Here is a 24,064-nt window from a genome sequence, read left to right as displayed (position 1 = left end):
AGCATTCTTCTAGACCCAGGATAGAGTGAGACATCCCTGTTTCCTATTCACAGCACAGAGCATGTGGAGAGTTTACTCTATGGAGGGTAGAACAGATAAGCCACCCTCTCAGAAGCAATATCCCATCCTGAGTTCTCTGTGTTTGCCAGGGAGGCAAGGACAGAGTTGTTAATGACCACAAATAATAGGTGTACACCAAGTCAATATTGTAGGCCCTGTAGCTCCCTGGCAGAAAGCCAGATACCTCCCAACCAGTATATTTCACAGGCTGAGGTAAAACATATAAGAATTATCATTTATTTTAGATACTCAAACCCTTACTTCAGAGTTCATGTTTCCATTCCATCTAAAAAGATTCCTCTTTCTCTTCTTCAAAACAGTGACGTGTACAACTTATAGAAACCTATAAATATTATATGGCACTTTGTACTTCCAGCTCTAAACCCAACTATTAAGCAAGATACTTTAAATACAGACATACAGGCATTAACAATAAATGTAATATTATTCAATAAATCCATTCCTTGCAGAACTGCTGCTATAATATTTGAACTATATCTTAGTGATTGACTTCAGGCAGTAACGATTCCAGCCAACAGCACTGCAGAAGATAATGATGTTATTTGTCAAAGCTATTATTTTTGATAGATTACTAATCCTTTCATTACCAAATGTTTCTTTGCTGCAAAATATATGGACTCAGTACGAAGAATCCAGTTTTACTGGCTGCCCTGACGTTTCATTTTTCTTATTCTGTCCACAACAGGGGCAACAGCTTGTTCCATGTGAGAGAAGGTCATGAGAGTTTGGAAAGCTGGGCTAATAACACCTCTAAGAAAAAGAAGCTTTCCACAACTGGCAAAACCTTGAAAAGGCTTTTGAATATTTCCCTGTTTTAACAAAAATAATGACGGAAGCTGTGCTGGAGGATCATAAGGAGGGTAAGAATAGAAAGCCCGCAAAAATTCTATAGAAGAGGGAAATATATTTTCCACTCTCCTGGCAATCCAGTTACCCATTTTTAAGAACTTTTCTTTGAGATCAGGTCACGGTCTTACCCATTGACAGGAAACACTGACATTCGTGCAGGCTGTTAGATTATTTGTTTAAAACATTCCTACGTGGCCTTTCCACCCAATGTGGTGAAGACAGATGAAGTTGCTCGGTGCTTCTCTGCTTGAGATACTGATGTGGCCTTGCTCCCTTCAGGAAGGGAACAGCAATTCTGCTGCATATCAGCATCACTTTGAATTAACCAGTCCAATATTTTTTTTAATGAAGAGACACAGCAGAAATTGTCCCCCCAAAAGAAAAAGCTGAACCAACACATTGGCTCTGCTGGTTTCCATGCACCCGGCAAAACCTGCATTGACTTTGCAGACTGCGTGAAAGAGCTGTCTGCAGGGATTGGGAGACCCACCCCTGTTTCCCCCCCTTCCCCCCTGGGCAGCTGTACTGGATTCCATGTGGACTTCACAAGCTGCATGCCAGAGTTGCCTGTGAGGATCAGAAGACCCGACCCCCCCTACAGGCAGCTCCAAAGGCAAAAAAGGTCAAAACCTATTCAGCATTTTTGGAACCAAGCTATTTGGTTCTGCCCAATAGCCTGGATTTTGGAGGGAGGGACTAAAAAAAACTTGAAAAAAGCCAAAATGCCTTTTTTTGAGGAGGGGTTGGTTGGTTTAAGTTTACCTGAATGCCCAACCCCTGTCGAAAGATCTGCTCTCAGAGCAGACACATCCAGAATAGCCACTCATACAGAAACGGGGGGGGGGGGTAGTTTTAAACACTGTACCTGCAAATATGTTCAGGTTGAACAACAAAGTATGACTCCAACTTATAACCAGGAAGAAAGATCAGGTAATGAATGTGCCTCGGTGGGAAGGATGTGACATAGGCTTGTGTCTGTGGTGGTGAATAAACTGTAGTTTGTGTTTAATTTTTAGATTGGTTGCTTTTATTGTAAGATACTGTTAGAAAAAAAGCAGTATAGGATTCAAACAAAAAATAATTTAAAGAGTACATGGCTGTGGAGGTCTGGACTGCCAAGAAACTGGTATAATATAGTTTCATGTTTTATTCAAATACTAGTTCAGGCTGGAGAACTAGTTAAGATAAAAGTTTCCTTACTGGAACTTAGTGAATTGTTGACTTGCAGAAACTTAGATAAGGGAATGAGAAGCAGATGCAGGCAGTTTACACCACCAAGCATAATCGGCTCCAAGGTTACTGGAGTTGGGAAAATACATCTTATATTCTCATAACAAAGTTGGTAAATCTTTGGATACTTCGATCCACTGACTCTGAATGGTCAAGGCAGAACTTTCTGCAAACCTGAAAAAGGTTCCATGTTTGCAGAAAAATATAGGGAGAGATGCCTGCATGTGAGCCCCCAGCCAGATGGGGTGGCTGCCTTGAGAGAGCTTATGAAGCTGAGGCAACCCCACCCCCCCTGCTCTTGGTATGGTCTGGTGAACCCAAAGTAGGCCCAATAAGCCCCCTCAAGGGGCTGAATCCAGCCCCTGAGTTGCATGTCTGACACTCCTGCTCTAAGCATTTCCAATTCTATTGTGATAGTAAGGCAACTGGCTTCAGCTATTGCACCTGGCTGATGCCTTCATTGTAAATGGTGTCTGTTGAAGCATCATCACACATCCTTAAATTTCAGAAGAAAACCAGCGTTTCAGAGTATCCCTGAATTCTGTCTGACCATCTGGCCTCAGCTGCACATTTGCTGCACCGTAAAATGGTTGGCTGGAAGGGACCAGAAAGATCAATCACAGAGTGGTCCAAATTTGCTATAATTTAAAAAAAACTTCTTTCCTTTACCACTTGTTCAAACTTGATTTAACGTGCATTATTCCGCATGTGCGGAAGGGACCTCAGAAGTCCCGGGAGGAGGACTTTCACATCACCTACTACCTAGCCCCCTTAACTACAGATGCCAGGGATCAACTTTGGCATCTTCTGCAAGTCAATCAGGTACTCAATCACTGAGATATAGCCCCTCTGCAAAAAATCTACATGGGCAGTTAGTTGCCAGTCAACAGTAAAAGCATGATATATTGGAAAGTTAAATTCAAAACCAAATGAACTACATAAGACCTTTTATTACGACCAATCAAATGACATATTACTGTGTGCAAGTTTTCACATGTTACCAAACCCTTAAGGTTGACTGCTACCCAAAAAAAATTCTTAAGGAAAAGAAAAATGTGAAGACATGATGTGCAGAAACTTTTTGTGTAATGCTCAGGTGTTGATATTCAGTGCTGGTATTCAGTGACTCCTAGCTTTTTTCCATAAACCATAATACAATTACTCCAAATGCAAACTAATGCAGATACTACCATATACCAAATGACATGCACTTAACTTTAAGTGGACTTTTTAAGACAGTGAGGAGAAAAATGGAAGGTACTGGTCAGGAAAAAAACTAAGTGAAAAAGAGAAGACATAAATGAAAGCAAACAGGTAATTAAATTTGCTACAGTCCCAAGCAGCATTAGGTGCAGAGGTCATATTCAACTTGTTTGCCTCAGGCTCAAGTAATCCTTATCCAGCTACTCTGTGGTGTGACTTATTTACAGGCTAGTTGTTCTAGAAAGAAGCAGAGGAAACTATTGAGGTCAGGGCCTTGGCGGACCAATGTTTGATTAAAGCTATAATACGGCTGCTGAAAGTCACTAAAAGAAAGCAACAAAGAAACAGTAGAAAAATATACTTGTCAAATGCTGTTAACTGGCAGAATGCCAGAGACTTGCTAGGAAATAAGTTACGTTGAAAAGATTTTAATTACTTAATTAGTATATAATTCATGTAGATCCAACTTGTATCCCCATTGGGGACCCAAAGCAGCTTATAACATTCTCCCCTTCATAAGAACCCTGTGTCTTGCCCAAGATTACCCAGTGTGACGGATTGCAGGACTCTGCTAAAGCGTAACTAAGCAGAGCCAACCTGAATATAAACAGTTAACTATCCTCAGACATAATGCACTAAGGAATGGCATGAATGATGACTCACTTCTCACCAATGGGGTTCAGGACTCACTTTTAGCTGTTGAAGTGAGTCCTGTGTGCAGACTGGGTGGGATAAGATTTGTATACCTATACAACATCATTCACATGCTATACTCATGAAGATCACAGTTCCAGTGATCTTCTGGAGGGAAAAATTTCTTCAGAGAGTCTGAACGTGCACGATCATCACACCTGGCAAGCTTCCAAGTCAGAATGAGGACTTGAACATAGATTTCCCAGGTCCTGATCTAACCATAACACTGGGTCTCAAAAAACATTGTATGTAAAACCGTAACACTAACAGCCCAATCCAGAGCAGAAAGCAACTGAAAAGGATGCTGCTACTGCACTACCTCCAATGGGATTCCCGGTGGCACCAGGCAAAAAAAGGAAAAGAGAACCCTGACCACCGAAAACTCCCATAAGGGAAAATGGGCAAATGCCTTCATGGCATACATCTGAGGCCAGGAAGGAAGGCGTTCCCAGGCTGAAAGCCCGTTGGAAGGCAACTAAGGTCAGCTCCACTGCCAGGAACACCTCAAGCACACCCCAGCCCCATGTTTGGGGGTTCCAGGACGCTGTGGCATCTGCCTGCTACCCTGTTTCCCCTAATATAAGACATCCCCGAAAAATAAGACATAGTAGAGGTTTTGCTGAAGTGTGAAATATAAGGCATCCCCCGAAAGTAAGACATAGCAAAGTTTTTGTTTGGAAGCATGCCCGACTAACAGAACACAGAAAAATAAGAGATCCCCTGAAAATAAGACATAGCGCATCTTTGGGAGCAAAAAATAATATAAGACACTGTCTTATATTCGGGGAAACACGGTAGTGGTTTTGCCCCTCCACCAGGGTAAGTGCCCCGAAGAGGGTACATCTGCTGGCGTCAACCCACATTATATCCAAGAATTGATCCCCCCTGCAGATCGGGCTGTAAATCTTCTATAATTTGTCATAAAGGAAAAGAAATAAGAAGCAAAAATAGTGCGTTGAGGATTATTTTCCTTAAAACAGTTATGCACCACACAAGACTATTTTCCTCACACACACAAAAGCAGTTGTTTTCGTGAGAATATAATGAAGCCTTTTAAAAACAAAATTGTTAACATAAACCACTAATTTAACACAGTTTCAAAAGATGCTTTGAACTGCTCTGTTCCTACAAGCCTAAAGGAAGTTCACAGAATCATTTATAATCATACCTTTGCATAGGCGGATGTTTTAATAAACCATTGTTTGAGATATTTCTTCTCCACTTTTGCTCCTGAGCGCCATGAACAGCCATTTTCATCCACCTGTTCGTTAGCAAGAACAGTTTGGTCCACGGGGTCCCAATTAACCATGGCCTAAATGATGCAAGGATTAAAAAAAAGAGGATCGTGGGTGAAGAAGGATGAATGTAATAAGCATGCCACTAAAGAGCAGAGCCATTGTTTTAGATCTGGTTGATACAAAGTCACTTCTTTTGATTCCCTAGCACATGTCACTTTGAGAAATCACCATGTAATAGGACTCAATTAATGATCTGTTTTTATTCCAGAGTGGTGGCGGTGTTTAGTCTGCTGCAATAAAAATAAACAAGGGTCTTGAAACATGTTAAAGACGAGCAAGGTTTTATTTCAATACAAGTTTTCCTGGACCAGAGCCCACGTGGTCAGATACTTTTAAAGCTCCGTTAATACACATTCGAGAATTTGTTTCCCCAACAGACGAGGTGATGGAAAATGGTGATAATACAGTCCAGAAATGACTGGAATTTTAACTGATCCTACTAAGAAACATTTGAGAATTTACGGCCAGATCCAAAAACTTGTTTTAGATGTGTCCAAGATTTTTTTTACCTTTCCCCCCTAAACACAAGACCCTTGAGACATGCCACAAATTGGTTCTGGTGGGTTTTCTGGGCTGTGTGGCCATGGTCTGGTGGATCTTGTTCCTAACGTTTCACCTGCATCTGTGGCTAGCATCTTCAGTGTAGACTTTCCTCTGTGATACACCTCTGAAGATGCCAGCCACAGATGCAGGTGAAACGTTAGGAACAAGATCCACCAGACCATGGCCACACAGCCCAGAAAACTCACCAGAACCAGTTGAATCCGACCATGAAAGCCTTCGACAATACATGGCACAAATTGCTTTGGAGATGCCCCTTAGTATAAAAAGCAGTTCTCCAAGTGGCATGTGAGGGCTGTTGCTGGAGAAAAACAAGTGCAAAGCTCCTTTAGATGTGCAGGACTGGCTGTGTGGGTGTTTTAGATCAGAGCTTTGAAATTCCCAGGAGGCTCCAGTACTTGTAGATATGATGACATTGTAAAGTTCTGGCCTCTGCCATGACAGTTAAATAGAAATGCAATATTCGGAGCCAAGCCTGTCTCTGAATACCAAATGATGATCTCATACTTGTGAGTTGGCCACTGTGGAAAGAGGATGCTGCCTCAGATGGACCTTTAGACTGACTCACCAGGTCTCTTTTGATGTTCTTAGAAGGTAAACCTACAACTAATCCCACAGACTTTTATTAGCATTAGGCTGATTTAATTCAAGAAGGAAAATTATTTTTGTGGATTGGGGAAACCATATGGCTGTCAGCCACATCATAGTAAGGGGGTAAGCCTGATTTTAAGTTTCTTACAAATCAGATAGACAGAAAACCTTTATTGGCACGAATCTCTGCATCAGTGTCCTGAGTTTTGGGAAAACAGAAGTCCAGTAGAACCTTAAAGACTAACAACTTTTGTTCCAACCTGAACCTTTGTGAATTTGTGCTCACAGGTGTTTAGGAGCCGCTCAAATTTGACATTTTCCCATAGAAAAGGAGAAAATCTACCGTTTGTGCACTGTTTAATTGTTCATGGGCAACGTAACAACATAATTTGAAACACTTAATTATACCACACATCAGAACAGGGATCTGTCACCTACCTTTTTAGTCATTTGATGAAGAAAAAAAACATGCACATTCACTCCCTCCTTTTATTCTCTCTCGCACATTTAGTGCACAGTCTCCTCCATGACAACAAACCAGAACGTTATTGCTCAAAAATTAAAAGGTTTTTAAAGGTGCTTCTAAAACTGATCAAGACAGAGTTGAACTTACCTCATTTTGGTAAACTAATCCAGCTTCATAAAGTTTGATAAAAAGATATTGAGTCCATTTATAGTAGTCTGGCAAACAAGTGGTTATTTCCTGTAAACAGAGTAAGAGTGGATGTCAGGACATCAAAACACAAAACAGTCCCCTAAATGACGATCCAATTCCCTGTAAACACTCTGGCATGCTTGAATGCTCTCCATTTAATAGAAAAGTAGCAGATAATAAAATACCATCATTGTAAATGAGCGCACTAATGAAAGTGCAACGTGTGATTGGTGTTTGGGATATGCTGCCACAGGAGGTGGTGATGGTCACTAACCTGGATAGCTTTAAAAAGGGCTTGGACAGATTTATGGAGGAGAAGTCGATCTATGGCTACCAATCTTGATCCTCCTTGATCTCAGATTGCAAATGCCTTAGCAGACCAGGTGCTCAGGAGCAGCAGCAGCAGAAGGCCATTGCTTTCACCTCCTGCATGTGAGCTCCCAAAGGCATCTGGTGGGCCACTGCGAGTAGCAGAGTGCTGGACTAGATGGGCTCTGGTCTGATCCAGCTGGCTAGTTCTTATGTTCTTATGTTCACTCTTGAGAGAGGACTTCTTGGCCACAATCCAGCATAGATTTAGGTGGGATCAAGTTCATTCATTTTACAGGATAGGTAGTAGCACTAACCATGTTTTACAGTTTAAGAGTGAAATGAATTTGTAAGGCGTTTGTTGCTCTGCACCAGTATTTCTAGCAAGGCTATCTTATGAGCCTTGAGGTAAAGGACTGGGCCGGCAACATCCTTTCACATAAAGAGCTTCACTGATTGACATCTCTGGGTAATATGGACCCTATGAGGGTCTTTATAGAGGCAGTGAGCATTAACGTATTACTCTGGCCATGCACAAAAGCAGACAATAGGCGAGGCAGAGAAAAATCAAAGCTGTCTTTTCACCAGTAACACAGAGAAGATGATGACAAAGTATGAAGTGACTTCTTTTGCAATCTCAAAAGACAACTTTTAGAAAAAAGAAGTTGGGAGTCAAAGAAATCACGACCAGAAAGAAAATAGCGACTTCTATTCTACAAACCCTTCCTTGTGCATGATTTTGCTCACGAGCACAGTGCTGAACTAGAAAATTTTTATAGGAAATCCCATGCATCTATCTGGGTAAAGGCTATGAAAGCAGAGCAACACATCTGGATTTTATTTCTAGCACAACCCTCTAGTAGATTGAAATGAAACATGCTACTTTTGTGAGTAAAACATGCCTCATGAATGAAGGAAGGAATCTCTGGATCTAACCCAAGGTTTTCAAGTAAGTTCAGAGCCCTCTTCATGCTTTTAAACACGAAATATATGTTTACACTTCTGTATTCTTTCAGTTAATTTTGCTTTCAGAAAGTACACTGCATACATTTTAGAGGTATTGCCATCAAAAGAAGAAAAAATCTTACCCGATCCCAGTTAAAAGACAAGTTTAGTTCATCAAGCTGCTTTCTCATATGTTGAATATTACTGCAGGGCAAAATAAAACCAATTTCAGTTAAGGGAAACCAATATGCCAAAGAATCGCTGGTGGCCAATGCTCCGTTTGCCCCATGGCTTCTGACTTGAGCTGTCCTTACTTTGACCTCACTAGTCCCTCATATTTGCCATGCTGCTCTACCAGTCATTCATTATTTGCAAGCAGCTGATTTTGGAACCTCACTCTGGATTACAAAGCATCGCAGGTCACAAAATTCTCAGGATATCCAGGATACCACCTTTAATTTAAATCTTTCATTTCTGGTGCGATGAAGGGAAAGATTTATAAATTCATAAGTGCATGAAGTGGCTCTCTAAGGCACAAATTTAATAGTAGTACAATCCCAAGCAGTTATATTTTTCTAAATTTATTTTCTTCAATGGATTTAGAAGGATGTCTGTTTAGGTGCTGCCGCTGGTACTGTCCTATCTAGCAGAAAGCATACAGCAGTATGTACTAAAAATAAGAAAAATGTGCTCAAGCCTAGCTTTAAAGCAAGGCCTGATTATAATAATGTCATGGTAAATATACAGGGCTCCATGGAATGAAAGGAAACTGAAATAGAGAGGGAGCACTGAAGAGTAATCGAAGCATCATCTCTTGAATTAACACTGTTAACTGTGTTCAACAGCTAGAAAAATAAAGCACCTTTGTGTCCAGTTCGCTGGGTGAAATCCATGCTCAATTGCTGCATTCTCTGCAGGTAAACCAAATGCATCCCATCCCATCGGATTAATGACCTGTAGGACAAGGATTTTGAAAGAGAATGTTGTCCTTTGTCACTGTCCAGAGCTGATTTAACAAGACCTTCAGGGCTCAAAATAATGAAGAATCTTTCACAGAGCAACATTTTTCACTCTTTCACTGAATTGTCCAAACTGCTACAAACAATTTGGCTTTGAGCACTATGCAGGAAGTGGGGCTTGGGGTTATGTTCTGCTTAAGCTCCAGGCTGTGTGCACTGTACACAAAAGGTGAGTTCCAATTCCTATCAAGAGAAGCACAGTGCCTTTTCTTTTTCTTCAGATGCTTTGGCGAGGAAGGAATGTTGGCTTTGCTTGGTTGAGTTGCCAGATGTATGTCCTTAAATATGGATGACTGGGAAGCTAATAAAAGAAAAACTGAAGTTTGTGCCAGGGCTCAACCCCAGCATCTGTTTTCAGTACCTCAGCTTAACCTTGAAATATATAAAGAAAGAACAGAAGCATTCCTGAATAGATCTGAAGAAGCATTTCCTTTGCCACTAAATTCGCAGGGAAAAAAGTCTTTATCCTGAGATTAGAGTTTCAGAAAATGCTTCTAGATACAAAAGCCCCAAAAACCTTTGTTCTGGGAAGTAAAACCTGGGACGACCAAGCAAAAGAGATTATGGACCATATTCTTCTGTTTTTCTAATCTGCATATTTCTGAAGCCATTGATGGACAGTCTCCATCAATGGACATACATGTAGCTTGCAAAGACCAGAGAATATGCTAATGGTGTATTATTCCGACATCCCAATGGAATTCTACGATAATGTCCTTAATAGAAAGGGTCAGAAGAGAATTTGGAGTAATAAAAGCCATTTGAGTAGAAATAATGTTTAAATGGATAATGGAAAAACACAATTTTGCTAACAAAACAGATATAGAATATATTTTCATACCGTATGAGAATGAATCAGAACCATTCCTCCTCACCTTTGCACATTCTACAAGCTTACCAGATAATAAATACTTACGAAAATTCTTATTATTACCTGGAATCCCCTTCTTGTTCATCAGAACAGCTAACCAAATAGGAATCTATGGATAGATCCCATAAAGGCCAACTTAAGACCCACATGTCTAAAGGACCATCTCTTTCCACACGTCCCAGGGCTCTATTTGCTTTACTCCTTCTGCCATGCACTAGACGTCCCCTACTTAGCCTCACTCACCAGGCATCAACCAGAGACCAGGCCCAATCTGTTGTAGATTTCACTCTGTGGAATGGACTCCCAGAGGAGGTGAGGAGAACACAATTTCTATAAATGTTTAAGCGGCACTGCAAGGCCATTCTACTTGCCTGGCCTTTTAACAATAGACCATGGCTTATGTTTGGGGGGGAGGAGGGAGAGGTGCAATTAATTGGGATTTGGCTTTAATCCATACACAAGGAAAGGCACGATATAAATAATACCAATCATTCAATCAACAAAATAGGTTGGAGAGTATGTTGGTAAACCTGTGCTTTATATCGTTACAGATGTCTTAGCAGTTTAGGCTTAATCTGAGCTCTACCAGCCACTGAGGCTATTCACAGCCTGGGAGACAGGGATCTGGGAAGGTGCAACATGTCGCCTTGGTCATCAGTTGTAAGAAGAGCCCTCATAGATCCAACTTCTAATAAGCATGCTTCACCAAGTCTGAATTGACAAGGGCTACTGAAAATATATGAGAGAGAAGGCAGCATACAGCCCAATCTCATCAGGTCTTCGAAGTTAAGCCGCGTTGGTACTTGAAAAGGAGCCATCCAAGGAAGATGGGGGAAGGCAATGGCAAACCACCACTGCTTAATCACTTGCCCAGAAAACCACACTAGGGTAACTACAAGTCAGCTGTGACTTGACAGCATTTTACACACATAGACTCAAGACATACCCATGCAATTCAGACATATCCCTCTTCCAGTGGCATTTATTTTTAGTTGTACTGGATGACCAATTCTCTTCATCCAGCTGTTTCTAACACTGATTAAATAGTCCAAAGGAAATACCAACTCTACATGTCCAAACAAAAAGAGGGTTTGTGGCACTGAACAGACCTGTAAGTTTTACTGTGAGGTAGGTGGGGCTGAGAGAGCTCTGAAGAACTGTGACTAGCTCAAGGTCACCCAGCTGGCATGTGTTGGAGTGCACAAGCTAATCTAATTCACCAGATAAGCCTCCACAGCTTGAGTGGCAGAGACAGGAATCAAACCTGGTTCTCCAGATTAGAGTGAACCTGCTCTTAACCACTACACCACGCTGGAAGAAGGGCGGGACAAAACGTACCAATTAATGGACTGGTGCTAGACTAAATTTTCCAAAGGCAGAACATAACTTTTCTTCTTCCCCCACTTGATTTCCACAAAAATGGTGCTCTGAGGAGTAACATGAGGGGGATCTGCAAGAAAAAGCGGGGAATTGGTAGAAATTGCAATTTAGTCTGCATCCAATCCAGTAACAATCACAGTTGACACAACAGTGAAGCAATCAGTAAACAGACAACGCTCAAGCTCCAAGCAGTCCTATAATCAGGGATCCATAACTGAAGTTGCACCCTTCCATTGTCAAGCAGTGCACACATGTCCTATAAACTCAGAATAAAGGTCTTCTCTCCTAAGCTGTCATTGCACACAGACAACCTACTGATCATGGAAAACAGCGCTACAAGGGCAGAGGAAATTCTGCTTTCTTCCCAAGTTCCCTGCAGATGGTCAACAGCAGCAACAAAAATAGTTGAGTTATAAGTAAAGCCTCAAATTTGTACACTCTTATAATGCTGGATCCAGACTAACTTTTCCGCTCACACAAGGCACTTCTGTCAGGGAATGAAACGTTCCTACTTGTCCCCCTCCCCTACTGATCTCCACAAAATGCTGCTCCAGAGGACAGGGGTCTTGGGGTCTCTCAGGAACAGTGTATGACAGGCAAAGGAACAGTCGGTACCAAAAGAGGGAATCGGTGGAAATGGCCCGAAGCCTTCCGTTAAGTGGAAAATTTACTCAGGAAACACCACATGCTTTCTACACTCGAAGTTAGACTGACAAACATCAGTGTAAGAAAAAACATTACTCATTCATTACTCTCTGCAGAAGATGTATTTAATGGTTACCGTAGAGACAAACACATTGTGCAAAACACAAGTTGGGGAAAAAAATAATTTCCAGCCCATTGTCAATTACCCATAGATTAATCTCTGAAGCAGGTCTATTTATCTGTTCCCATGGAGACTAATGTAGCCTTCAAAGTACATTAGAAAAAGAAAATGATTTGGGATCCATTCTTTCTTGGCTTCAAATGGATGCTAAAAGTTCTTTAAAATGCATTTTGATGAACTTGTAATAGGCCAGTTTTCAAGGGTAATGCAGGACTCAAGGAATTTAAATGCAAATAAAACTAGAGGGACACTCAGAAGAGAAGCAATAGTGAATGCTAATGCTAGAATCACAAATCTGTATAGCGGGGGAGAAAAGGAGAAGAGAGCATATGGATACTCCCACCAGTTCCCTCAGCATCTGAATCACCAGGCTGGAACTCACAGCATCTTCCCAGCGAGACAGAAATGAAAGTAAGAAAATCCACTCCGTTTGTATCTTTTACTTGCCTGGCACCTGTCTGTGCAAAAAGCATCGGCACATCTCTTCAGCAACTTGCCAAAAAATATGTCCTTCAAATTAGGTACTGGCTGCTAGCTCCTGTGCCGAGCAGGACGCTGAGCTAGTTAGAGCATTGATCGGACCCAGCAGGCCTGCTCTTGGGCTCTGAGGTTCACTTAACAACTCGGCTCCAGACAACAGGATTCTTGGATCACGACCGCAAGAACACTTTCCAACAACTGTATTCAGAAGAGATGCTCAAGAAGGTTACAGAAGGTTACAGAAGAGAGGAAATTCATGCTGATGGCTTCACGTCGATGCAAGCTTTCTCTTAAGGTGTCTGGACTCTCAACTACTAAACTGAGGGAAAGAGAGCAAACTTTAGCTACAGCTTTCCTACAGCTCCAAAGTTCTGAAGCTTGCCACTGGCACACAGGAATAAGAACATAAGAACATAAGAACTGGCCTGCTGGATCAGACCAGAGTCCATCTAGTCCAGCTCTCTGCTACTCGCAGTGGCCCACCAGGTGCCTTTGGGAGCTCACATGCAGGAGGTGAAAGCAATGGCCTTCTGCTGCTGCTGCTCTTGAGCACCTGGTCTGCTAAGGCATTTGCAATCTGAGATCAAGGCAGATCAAGACTGGTAGCCATAAATCGACTTCTCCTCCATAAATCTAGCCAAGCCCTTTTTAAAGCCATCCAGGTTAGTGGCCATCACCACCTCCTGTGGCAGCATATCCCAAACACCAATCACACGTTGCGTGAAGAAGTGTTTCCTTTTATTAGTCCTAATTCTTCCCCCCAGCATTTTCAATGAATGCCCCCTGGTTCTAGTATTGTGAGAAAGAGAGAAAAATTTCTCTCTGTCAACATTTTCTATCCCATGCATAATTTTATAGACTTCAATCATATCCCCCCTCAGACGTCTCCTCTCCAAACTAAAGAGTCCCAAACGCTGCAGCCTCTCCTCATAAGGAAGGTGCTCCAATCCTTCAATCATCCTCGTTGCCCTTCTCTGCACGTTTCCAATCTCTGCCAGATTCAAAAAAGGGTGCTGCTCCCACGACTTAGTGAAATATTCTTGCAAGCTGAGATTCAAAACCACAGTGCCTCATGATCATGGATTGTGAGGCTTGTCGTTCCTTCACCTACCCTTTTCAGACTGACTGACACGCCCTCCAGCAGAGGGAGAGTTGAGTACAGACACTTCAATGTGAGTGTAAGACAGGAGAAAGTATAGCCATGCTACTATTTTGCCATCCAAAAAAGGAGGGTCTCACAAGTATTCTATTTGTATCATCAAAATGAATATAAACACTGGAGAAATGTTTGATTTAAAAAAAAAACACAAATTCACAAATGGTGCAAAAATGGCAAGGGCCACTATTAATGTCACGTTTGTCCGTGATGTTCGTGTCAGTACACTTCATGTGGCAATTATAACAGCAACAGAAACACTGAATATGGAAAGAATCCCATTTTGATAGGTACAAATTACAATGTCTCCAGGACTCAGAAAAGGACATATCTCTGCAATAGCTGTTCAACCAGAAAGGCCATGTTATAGACCTTTTTCAAAAACTCTGTTTGGCCTGGGTTTGATGACACTGGGAACTTGGTTTCTTCCTGCTTCCCCACAGAATCGTGGTACATTTATGCATCTCCTGGGGATTCCACAGCTTTTTCTCAGTCTTTCCCAAACCAATTGTGCTGCAAAGATGTGAGAATGATCACAGCAAAACCTGGATGGCTGCTATAGGAGTGGGAAAGTTTAAGTTTTCCTAGTCACACCCCTATGACAGCCATTTCTTACCCCTGCCATGGGGGGGTAGGTGGGGATATTTACTTTTAAAAATCTCTGTGTCAAAGGGATTCCATCACAGGCTTCCCTACGTTTCATGTTGGGGAATTAAGTCTCTCACCCCTCTTGAGGTGCAGGGAGATATCATAGGGAGAGGAAAGGGATATCTACACAATGAAAGAGGCTAGAGACTTCCTTGTTTAAATATGAAAGCTAGTGGTTCTGAGAACCTGGTACTCAGACTGATATAACAAGAATCGATTTCCATTATTTTTTTAAAACATGGAATAGCCCTGGCTATGTGTGTGGGGCTTCTGCTGAGGGATTGGAGCAGGGATACCTGCCACGGGGAAGCCCTGTTGCCGGTGCTTTGTATTGACAGCTGCAGTGGCAACGGGGAAACAACACAAACTTATCCTCATGCCAAAAACACCTGCACTCCCAACTAATAACTGCAAACTGACAGTCCGAGAAGTGATGCTGAAGAAAAGACCTGTCTGGAATGCAGGTACATCTGGTGACGGAACTGCAAGGAAAATAACACAATACCTCAAAAGCTCACAGCACATTTTTAGCGGGAATTCTAGACAGGCCCATTACTTTTAATAAACTCATCCCCTCTCCTACTTCTGAGGATATTTTTAACTGCGTTCGTTCCACAGAAAGGTCCACTGCATTTTTCACTTGTCCTGCAAGCTGGAAAGCATTGGAAGCTTCCCCAGAGATCAGTTTCTGCCCCCCATCAGAGACAGAAATTTAGAGGAAAATCAGAATTATACACCTGTGCTGACTGATATGAGGATAACACTATAGTCCTATGCAGAATTATTCCAGTCTAAACCCTCTGAATTACCACTTAATGGCTACAGCTGCTATCTGACACACAGGCTGGTAGCTTAAAATGCGTGTTGTTGGAACAGCATTGGTATCAACAGAAACAGCCACAGATGGACTTATACTGGAGCATTTCTACCCAAATCCACACTGTAAGCATGGCAGCCTTGGGAGAAATGAAGGGTAGTAAATGAGAACGAGAGAGAGAGAAGGAAAGGAAGCCTGAAAAAGAACAAAACGGCATGGGGTTCTACATGATAGCTGGTCAGAGAAATGTTCTCTTGAATCTAGGCCTCGCAGTTTATGTTGGTTTTTTCAATAACTTTTTCAAATAAAAGGTTCTACTTCCACCTGGTTCCTAAATTTTGCCTTTTGTTTTCTAAAGCAAAAACATCACTGCCCCTTTTCACGTGCCCAAAGAAGTTCCTAAGCCAATGCTGGCAAGACTGTCTAGTAATTGATACCTGCAATCCTCTCATCCTCTGAAATCGCGCAACGACATCACTGATGGTGTAGACTCGAACATGGCCCATATGAAGCTTCCCAGAAGGATATGGAAACATTGAGAGGACATAAAACTTCGGTCTTGATTTCTAAACAAACAAAAACATGTGTAGGTTTCAGATGGGGAGAATCTGCTGTTTGTCTGCGGCTGTAAAACAAAACAGGAACTCTCCCAGTGGTACTTTCATGATCACAACTGATAGGATTCAACTTTAAAAAAACAACCAAAAATTACTTAACGCATTTCATATTTTCAAAATATCACACTACAGTTTCCCCGTCCATCCAATTTTAAAAGTAGAGCTGCAAGTTTTACAGCAGTTAAGGTCACACTGGCTTTTCTTTTTGAGATTACCAAAGGACAAGTATAGCAGAAAAAGTCCAAAAAAAAATAATCTAACATAGTCTTTCCCTCAAATGAGTTAATGAAACTATATATCTTCTTCACTGACAGAAAAAAGCAATATTTAAAATGTGGACACTAGTTCCATAACTGAATCAGATGTATATACAGTACACAACAAGCCAGAATTTTACCAAATGGACTTCTTATGGAAGAACTTCAAATTGAAAAGGATGTCTCTTGTCACCACTGCTATTTAATCTGGTATTAGAGGTGTTGGTATTGGCACTTAGGCAGGACCACTGAATTAAAGGTATCAAAGTTGAAAAAGAAGAATTTAACATGAAATGTTATGCAGCGTTAATCATTGCAAACCCACAATTATCAATTAAACGCTTGATGTAGACAGAATTATAGGGATCGTTCTCCAACTGCAAAATCAATAAAAGGAAAACAATCATTTTAAATGCTTCAGCACAGCAAGAAATACAAAGGATTCATGAACTTACAGACTGTGATGTTGATTCTAAAACAGAGAAATATTTAGGCATACATGTAACAGGTCAAAATGAAACATCATTTAAAGACTATTCAGCTATTTGGAAAAAAATAAAAGAGGATTTATCCAGATGGATTAAGTTAAAACTATCCTGGTTCAGAAGAATTGCTGCAATTAAAATAAGTACAGTGCCAAAATTAAAATTTTTATTTCGCAGGTTACCGACATGTATACAAGACAGAACACTAAGAGAATGGCAGTCTGACATAGATGGATTTATTTGGAATCATAGAATATTTAGGATCAGATTTAAAGTCTTACAAGATGAAAAGAAAAGAGGAGACATTGCTGTACCTAATATTGAGTGATATTACCAAGCTGATGGCTTGATTTAGATTACAGGTTGGATGAAAAACCCAGGATAAAGAATGATAAAATTAGAGACATATGACTTGAAAACTGGTATACGTAATTATATTATGGCCACAAAACTTATCAAATTTGACAGAAAGATAAGCATGTATTAAGAAGAGGATTATTTGGAATATGGATGAAGACACATAAAAGATGCCAAAATTGCTGTTAATATCTCCTATTGGAGCTTATTATGGTATGACTACCCCAAAAATAATGATAATATTTTATATAAAGTTATGACTAATAATCATGGGAAGATCAAATCTTGGCAAGAAGTTAAAGGAGAAGGAAAAAGACATTTTATGGATGACATACTTTCAAATAGCACTGAGGCTATTTAATTTAAAAGGGTTAAAATGACAGAGAAATGTCAGAATTTGTAAGAGAAATTACTCAGCAGAAACAATGCCTAATAGGCAGAATTTATAAGTTATTACTTAGACATGATTCAGAGACAGAACAAGTTAAAAATAGATGCACAATTTTTAAGCCGAGATTACCTTTCAGCAGTGGGAAACATTATGGACTAAAAATATAAAATTTACTGCATGCCAGTTGCTAAAAGAAAATTGGTATAAGATCTTTCATAGATGCTATATATAACCCCAGAAGACATTAGAAAAATGGATAAAAAAATATAAGGGCACATGCTGGAAATGTCAAGAAAAACCTGGATCATTTTTCCATACATTAAAAGGCAAAAAAAAATTCTGGATAATGATCCACATAGAAATGCAAAAAATACTACATTAAAATTCAAATGGACTCAAACTATGCTGTTAGGCATTTCCCCAGAAAACCTACTAAAACAACAACAATAATTATTTCAGTATTTATTAACAGTATTTATTAACAGGAAGAGTCACCTTTGTATCTAGCTGGAAAAGGGAAGAACATCCCATGTATCTAGCTGGAAAAGGGAAGAACATCCCTAGCTGGAAAAGGGAAGAACATCCCATTCAAGAGAACTGGGAAATTAAGAAAGAAGAGCATTTTACTATGGCTAAACTGACAAACTTTGTTCACAGAAAAACGGAACATGAATTCAAAGAAAAGTAAGAGCCTTAGCTTTAAGTATTATAAAGTCTGATCTAGGCACATGTGTTGATATTAGGATGTTATAGTTTATGTGTTTAAGTTTATATGCATTTGCCCACTAAGCTTTTTAAAAAATTGGAATTACTATTTGGTTAAAACCAAGTAGATTCAGTGTCAAGATTAAGCTTTTCTTCAGCATACTGACCAATACTATTACAGATTAATGTATTTCTTTTTTCCCCCTAAATCTTTACTTCTGTAATTCTTTGAGGAATTTTTTTAAAAGATACTTTCAATAGTGCACAAAATAATGGTTTTGACAAAGGCAAAGCATAAAAATGAATAATTCTCATATTCGCTTGAGACTATACTCTAATGAGCAAGCATGCAACTTTCTTGACTGCTTCACTTCAACTGACTGTACTAACATCTTTTTCTAAGACACCTCATTTTTTAAACTAGAGATGGTAGGGCTTGAACCTGGAATCCTTTACATGCCAAGCAGGTGCTCTCCCAGTAAGCCATGACTTTTCCTCAACTTTATCTATGAATAGCCCATGGTGTGGACAATGTACAAAGACACAATGACCTTTCACCACATCTACTTTGGCCACAATTGGCAAACTAATATTCCACTGTGTGCATGGAAATACAAGTATGCACATTTCTGAAGTCAGGACTATATTGACAAAAGTGCAGTTATTTATTCACATGGTATCATGAGCCAGTCCCTGGGAGATGAGGAATGTGTCGTGGAGCCTGAAGGTACTGTGGACTAGGAGCTGAAGGCAACAGACCTAGCTCAGAATCTTGTCCTGCCAGCCAAGGTGAAGCTAGCAACAGAGTCAGATGCTGTGCAGCTGAGAAAGCCATCCCTTATCTCAGACAAGCTGAGTAATGAGCCAGCTGCACAAAGAAGGCAAAAGCAAAGGCAGCAGCTAAGTGCTAAAAGGAAAAGCGCCTGCATTGCTGATTGCTATGGTAGAAGGTTCTGTGAGTTGGAGGCATCTGCTTCAGAGGAAGACTGAGTCATCACAGGATCCTGGACCCGTTCGCAGGGGCTTTTTACTGAAGCCCTGTCTTGGGGATAGCTCAGCCTGGGTGCAACGAGTGTACTTCCTGGTAAGCTCTACAGACCTGATCTTCCACTGAACTCCAGCTCTCAGCCTGTCTCCCTGTGCCTTGATTCTGGACTGCCTGACTATGCCTTTCCTTGCAACCTGCCTTGACTGGACTGTTTGACTACTCCTTTGCTTGTTGCTGGCCTTGACTTTAAACTGTTTGACTATGTCTTTGCTTGCTGCCCGCCTTGACTCTGGACTGCCTGCCACACTTTAGCTAACACTTGTTGGCAGAAGACATAGTTTAAGTTTACAAGCCCATTTTTATTTTGTGTCAAGTAAGATATTTATATGGGAAAAAGTCATCTATTCCTGAATACCCAATTCAGCTCCTCAGGAAATATGAATTGTTACTACACTATAGGACAGCCTTGTCCCTTCCAGGTGCCACACAGTATTTAAGCTTCTCTCTTAAAGTCATTTAAGGTTCAGTGTGACCTATCCTCTCTTGTTGGGTTGCCTGTATTCCATTGCGCAAGATGACATGTGCAGAATTAATGCTCACCGATGAATCTACTGGAAAGCGCATCCTTCAAAACTTTTGCATACATGCAACCTTTCAATGGAAAATGGCCAGCATTCCATACAATGGATAGCAGATGAAATACAATCTGACTGATCTAGGTTTTCAAAGTGACATACTAGGCAGATCCATGCACCAGCTTATGGTGTATCTATTCAGTTATATGGTAGCAACCATTCACAGCAATGTACAACAGCTCCAATATACAACTAGACACCAAACAGATACACTACAAGGAGCCACATCATTATGCATTCCATTCCATTGCAGAACTTAATCTCTTGGCTGGTAAAAAATACTGAATGAAGTCATGGAAGCATATGTGGACTCGAAATCTGTAGGTCTATGATACACAGACATTTTTATAGATGGAAAGAGAACTTTATGTGGGCAACCAAACTGCACATGTACAAGAGTCATTGATATAAGACAGCATATGTACAACTCTGCCTGAGTCCAAAGGGACCTTTAAGACCAACAAAGTTTTATTCTTGGTATAAGCTTTCTTGTGAATTCACATGCCTTCAGATATCTGTTTGTGTTTGGAATTCTGGATCAGAACACAGAAATTCTACTCTGGGTAAAATGAATGCAAAATGATTTACCTCTGGTAAGTCAATAGACTGAGGACCTTAGTACTCAACCAATATTTGAATGCATGGCATGTAAACAGAAATTGGATATGGACTTATTTTTCGATATTTTGAAACCATTTATAGAAATTTATGCATAAGATCTGCCACCATTGTTATAATTTTTTCTCTTTATATATCTTTTAAAGATTTTTTTTCCTTTTCTTAAAGAAATAAAAGAGGGAAAAAAGGAAAAACTGAATTTGGATTTAGTGGAATGAATCCCTGGAGCAGAACCGCATCCTATATTCCACATGGGCAGCCTTGTGTCAAGTTTTCTTCTTTATCCTCATAATGCTGAGGCACACGTTTTGTGGCATTCTCGCATTCCCCCCATATTGTTAACTGATAGGGAAGCACTTAGTAAATCTATGTACAACACAAATATGTGTGCTTAAATGTTACAGCGGGGGTGGGGGGTGGGGGTGAGAGAGAGAGAGAGTCTTAATGTGGGCTGCTTTTTCAGAAGCAGCCATGCAGTTCAGACCTCACTTCAAAAGGGATGTGGAGAAAATGGAGCAGGTGCAAACCAACCCCTACAAAGAAAAGCCGAGCGAGCTCGTAATGTTCAGCCTGGAAAAAGGGAGGTTGAGGGGAACACGGCTGTTCTCTTCAAGTATTCAAAGGGCTGTCACTTAGAGGAGGGCAGGGAGTTGATTCTGTTGGAAGCAGAGGATAGGACTCTCAATAATGGGTTAAACTTACAGGCAGAAAGGTACCATCTGGATATTAAGAAAAATATGTACAGTAAGAGTAGTGGAATTGGTTTATTAGGAAGGTGGTGAGCTCCCCATCACTGGCAATCTTCAAGCAGCAATTGGAGGAACATTTATCAGGGATATTTTAGGCTTATCTTACATTGAGCAGGGCGTTGAACTAGATGACCTGTATTGCCCCTTCCAGCTTTAGGAACACATGTGAAAGTCTGAGAAAGACTTTATGATGCTGATGCATCCACGAGAGCTAGCTGAGAGAGACAGGTGTGTATTTTCAATATAGCAATGCTTACATCTGTCCCTTCAGTTGTGTTGAACGGTTCTTTTATTCTTGGACGCCACCAACTTTCCACTTTCTTCCTGGTTTCCAGTCCATATTTCTTCTCCCATTGTCCTGTTTCACTATAAATAGATCGGATGCTTCTTTGAACTAGCTTCTCCTGCCATGTAACTGGGTCCAGGGCTCCATGACAAGGCCTTGGCCAACAAGAGGAAACACGAAGGATTCGACAGCAGGGGAGCCACATTCTGCTGCAAATGGTAGCAGTTCTGCAAAAACAAAGTAACTTTAACTTCACCTTAATTGGCAACACTGCTGATCAATAAAAATTATAATGAAAATCTTCCGTTTAACAGAAATATACTGGTTTTAACAGTGAATCACAATGATATTCAGACCCCCCCCCCCCCCCAAATAACAGAAACGGGAAAGCGGAAAGATCTAATACATTTCCGGTCCGAGCCTACGTAAGAAGAGAACCCAAATAAGTTCAACAGGGCTTATTCCCAAGTAAGGGTACATTCCTTTTTCACTTTATTTATTTATTTATTTATTGCAAAACGGGGTTATTGCAATTGGCATGTATGATGAACGTGAAAGTAAAAAGGACAGCAGACAGGAGGCACCGGTGAACCCCGCGAGAGTCTGGAGAGAAAAATAAACACATTACCTACACCCGAGTAAGAGGAACCCGCCATCCCCACCTCCCCGCTACCCACATGGGCGCCGCCATCTTGCCTCCTGCCCGCGCAGGCGCAGAGCCGGGCACAACAAAGTGGGCGTGAGTTTCCCGGGGCTGCATATCAGCTGAGCGGGACGGCGTGTGCGGTTTGAATCTTTTACAGAAAGTTTGTGCAGGCCGGAGTAAGAGGTGGGGTGAGATCATTTAAAAGGGATTTTCTTCGCTCTCCACGCCGTCTCGCTTCTCATATATCCTTCTCATGTTCTGCCCTGGACAACGCTGAGAGTTACTTGGCATAGTTTAGAATTTACACTGGAACATTGTTTTAAAAAATTATCCTTAAATATGTTATCTGCTTGGCTCCTCAATTAGGGTTCCTGACTGCAGGAGAGTCCCGTTTTTGTAAGGGGGAAAGACTGAAGCAGCTAAAGACTGAAAACGGCTCAGCTCTGCAAAATAGCCCTGGTTGGATTTGACTTGATTGAGGAAATTACAGGTAAAGCAACAGAACTGGTGGGGCAGTGATTTGGCAAAACATGTTTGCTTTGGAGATCCCCCCCCCCCCTTCTTTGGACCAGTGCAGCTAACTGGAATTTCTCTTTACTATTGTATTTAAACAAGTTCTTGTTGGGTGGTTTTTGTTATTTGTTTGTTGGCTGGAAACTGTAATTTCCTTCCACTTGTTGGGTCTGGGGCGTTTTGTGGTTTGGTTAAATTAAGACTGGCTGGTGGATACTCTTGAAAATGATGGGGTCACTGAAAGAAAATGTCTTTTAGAAAATGGAAGTCCAGTTTGACTGATGAAGAATATGAGAGGGAACGCAAACGGTGGCAAAAGAGAAGCAAGTTAGCTGTAAGGGAGACAAAAAAGGATTATGAGGAACGCATGGCTGCGAACATCAAGACCAGCAACAAACAGTTCTTCAAGTATATCAAAAGTAGGAAGCCAGCAAGGGAAGCGGTAGGCCCCTTAGATGACAAAGGAACAAAGGGTGTGCTAAAAGGCGACGGGGAGATTGCAGAGAAGCTGAATGAATTATTTGCCTCTGTCTTCACCCAAGAGGAGGTGAGGAAAATTCCTGCACCTGAACCAAGCTTCTTAGGAGGCGAATCCAAGGAACTGGCGAAGATAGTGGTGGACAAGGAAGAAGTTCTGGCAGCCATTGATAAACTAAATGCTACAAAAATCCCCTGGCCCAGATCGCATTCACCCAAGAGTTCTTAAAAGGCTCCAAGCATGAAATTGCTGATCTTCCTCACTTTAATATACGCAACTTATCCCTGAAATCCTGCCTCCATCCCTGAAGACTGGAAGATGGCCAATGTCACACCAATTTTTAAGAAAGGGTCTAGGGGGGGGGACCCGGGAAATTACAGGCCAGTCAGTTTACAGACATCTGTTCCTGAGTAGAATTAATAGAATCTATAATTAAAGATAAAATTATAAAAACATGTAGAAAAGCAAGACCTGCTGAGAAAGAGTCAGCATGGCTTTTGCAAGGAGGCAAATCCTGTCTTACAAACTTACTAGAGTTCTTTGAGGGGTGTAATAAACAGGCATGTGGATAAGAAGGGAACCAGTGGACATTGTCTGCTTGGATTTCCAAGGAAGGCTTTTGACAGCAAAAGTTCCTCACCAGAGACTACTGAGAAAACTCAGCAATTGAAGGAATAAGAGGGGAAGTCCTCCTATGGATTAAAAACTGGTTGAGAAACAGGAAGCA

At 41.1% G+C, this 24,064-nt stretch overlaps 1 protein-coding gene across 4 annotated transcripts in view; it reads right to left on the bottom strand.

Annotated features, from left to right (window-relative positions):
* LARS2 (leucyl-tRNA synthetase 2, mitochondrial) overlaps positions 1 to 22,423 on the bottom strand; it is a 70,754-nt gene extending 48,331 nt beyond the window's left edge. For 2 of the 4 annotated variants that reach the window (XM_048511231.1, XM_048511233.1), the window contains exons 1-7: positions 22,333 to 22,398; positions 21,672 to 21,927; positions 16,050 to 16,178; positions 9,278 to 9,369; positions 8,559 to 8,619; positions 7,120 to 7,209; positions 5,225 to 5,368 (exon numbers count right to left, since the gene is read on the bottom strand). In XM_048511231.1, coding sequence (XP_048367188.1) covers positions 5,225 to 5,368; positions 7,120 to 7,209; positions 8,559 to 8,619; positions 9,278 to 9,369; positions 16,050 to 16,178; positions 21,672 to 21,927; positions 22,333 to 22,391 — 831 coding nt within the window. In that variant the 5' untranslated portion in view covers positions 22,392 to 22,398. Of the gene's footprint in view, positions 1 to 5,224; positions 5,369 to 7,119; positions 7,210 to 8,558; positions 8,620 to 9,277; positions 9,370 to 11,643; positions 11,756 to 16,049; positions 16,179 to 21,671; positions 21,928 to 22,328 lie in introns of those variants that run through there. The other 2 variants (XM_048511232.1, XM_048511234.1) reach the window with 2 other exon arrangements.
* Positions 22,424 to 24,064: the final 1,641 nt, after the last annotated feature.

The sequence above is a fragment of the Sphaerodactylus townsendi genome, linkage group LG11 (genome assembly GCF_021028975.2).
Source record: "Sphaerodactylus townsendi isolate TG3544 linkage group LG11, MPM_Stown_v2.3, whole genome shotgun sequence".
In the NCBI taxonomy this organism is placed as follows: Eukaryota; Metazoa; Chordata; class Lepidosauria; order Squamata; family Sphaerodactylidae; genus Sphaerodactylus; species Sphaerodactylus townsendi.
The sequence above is the reverse complement of the archived record's forward strand: the minus strand, read 5'-3'. Positions and strand labels throughout refer to the sequence as shown.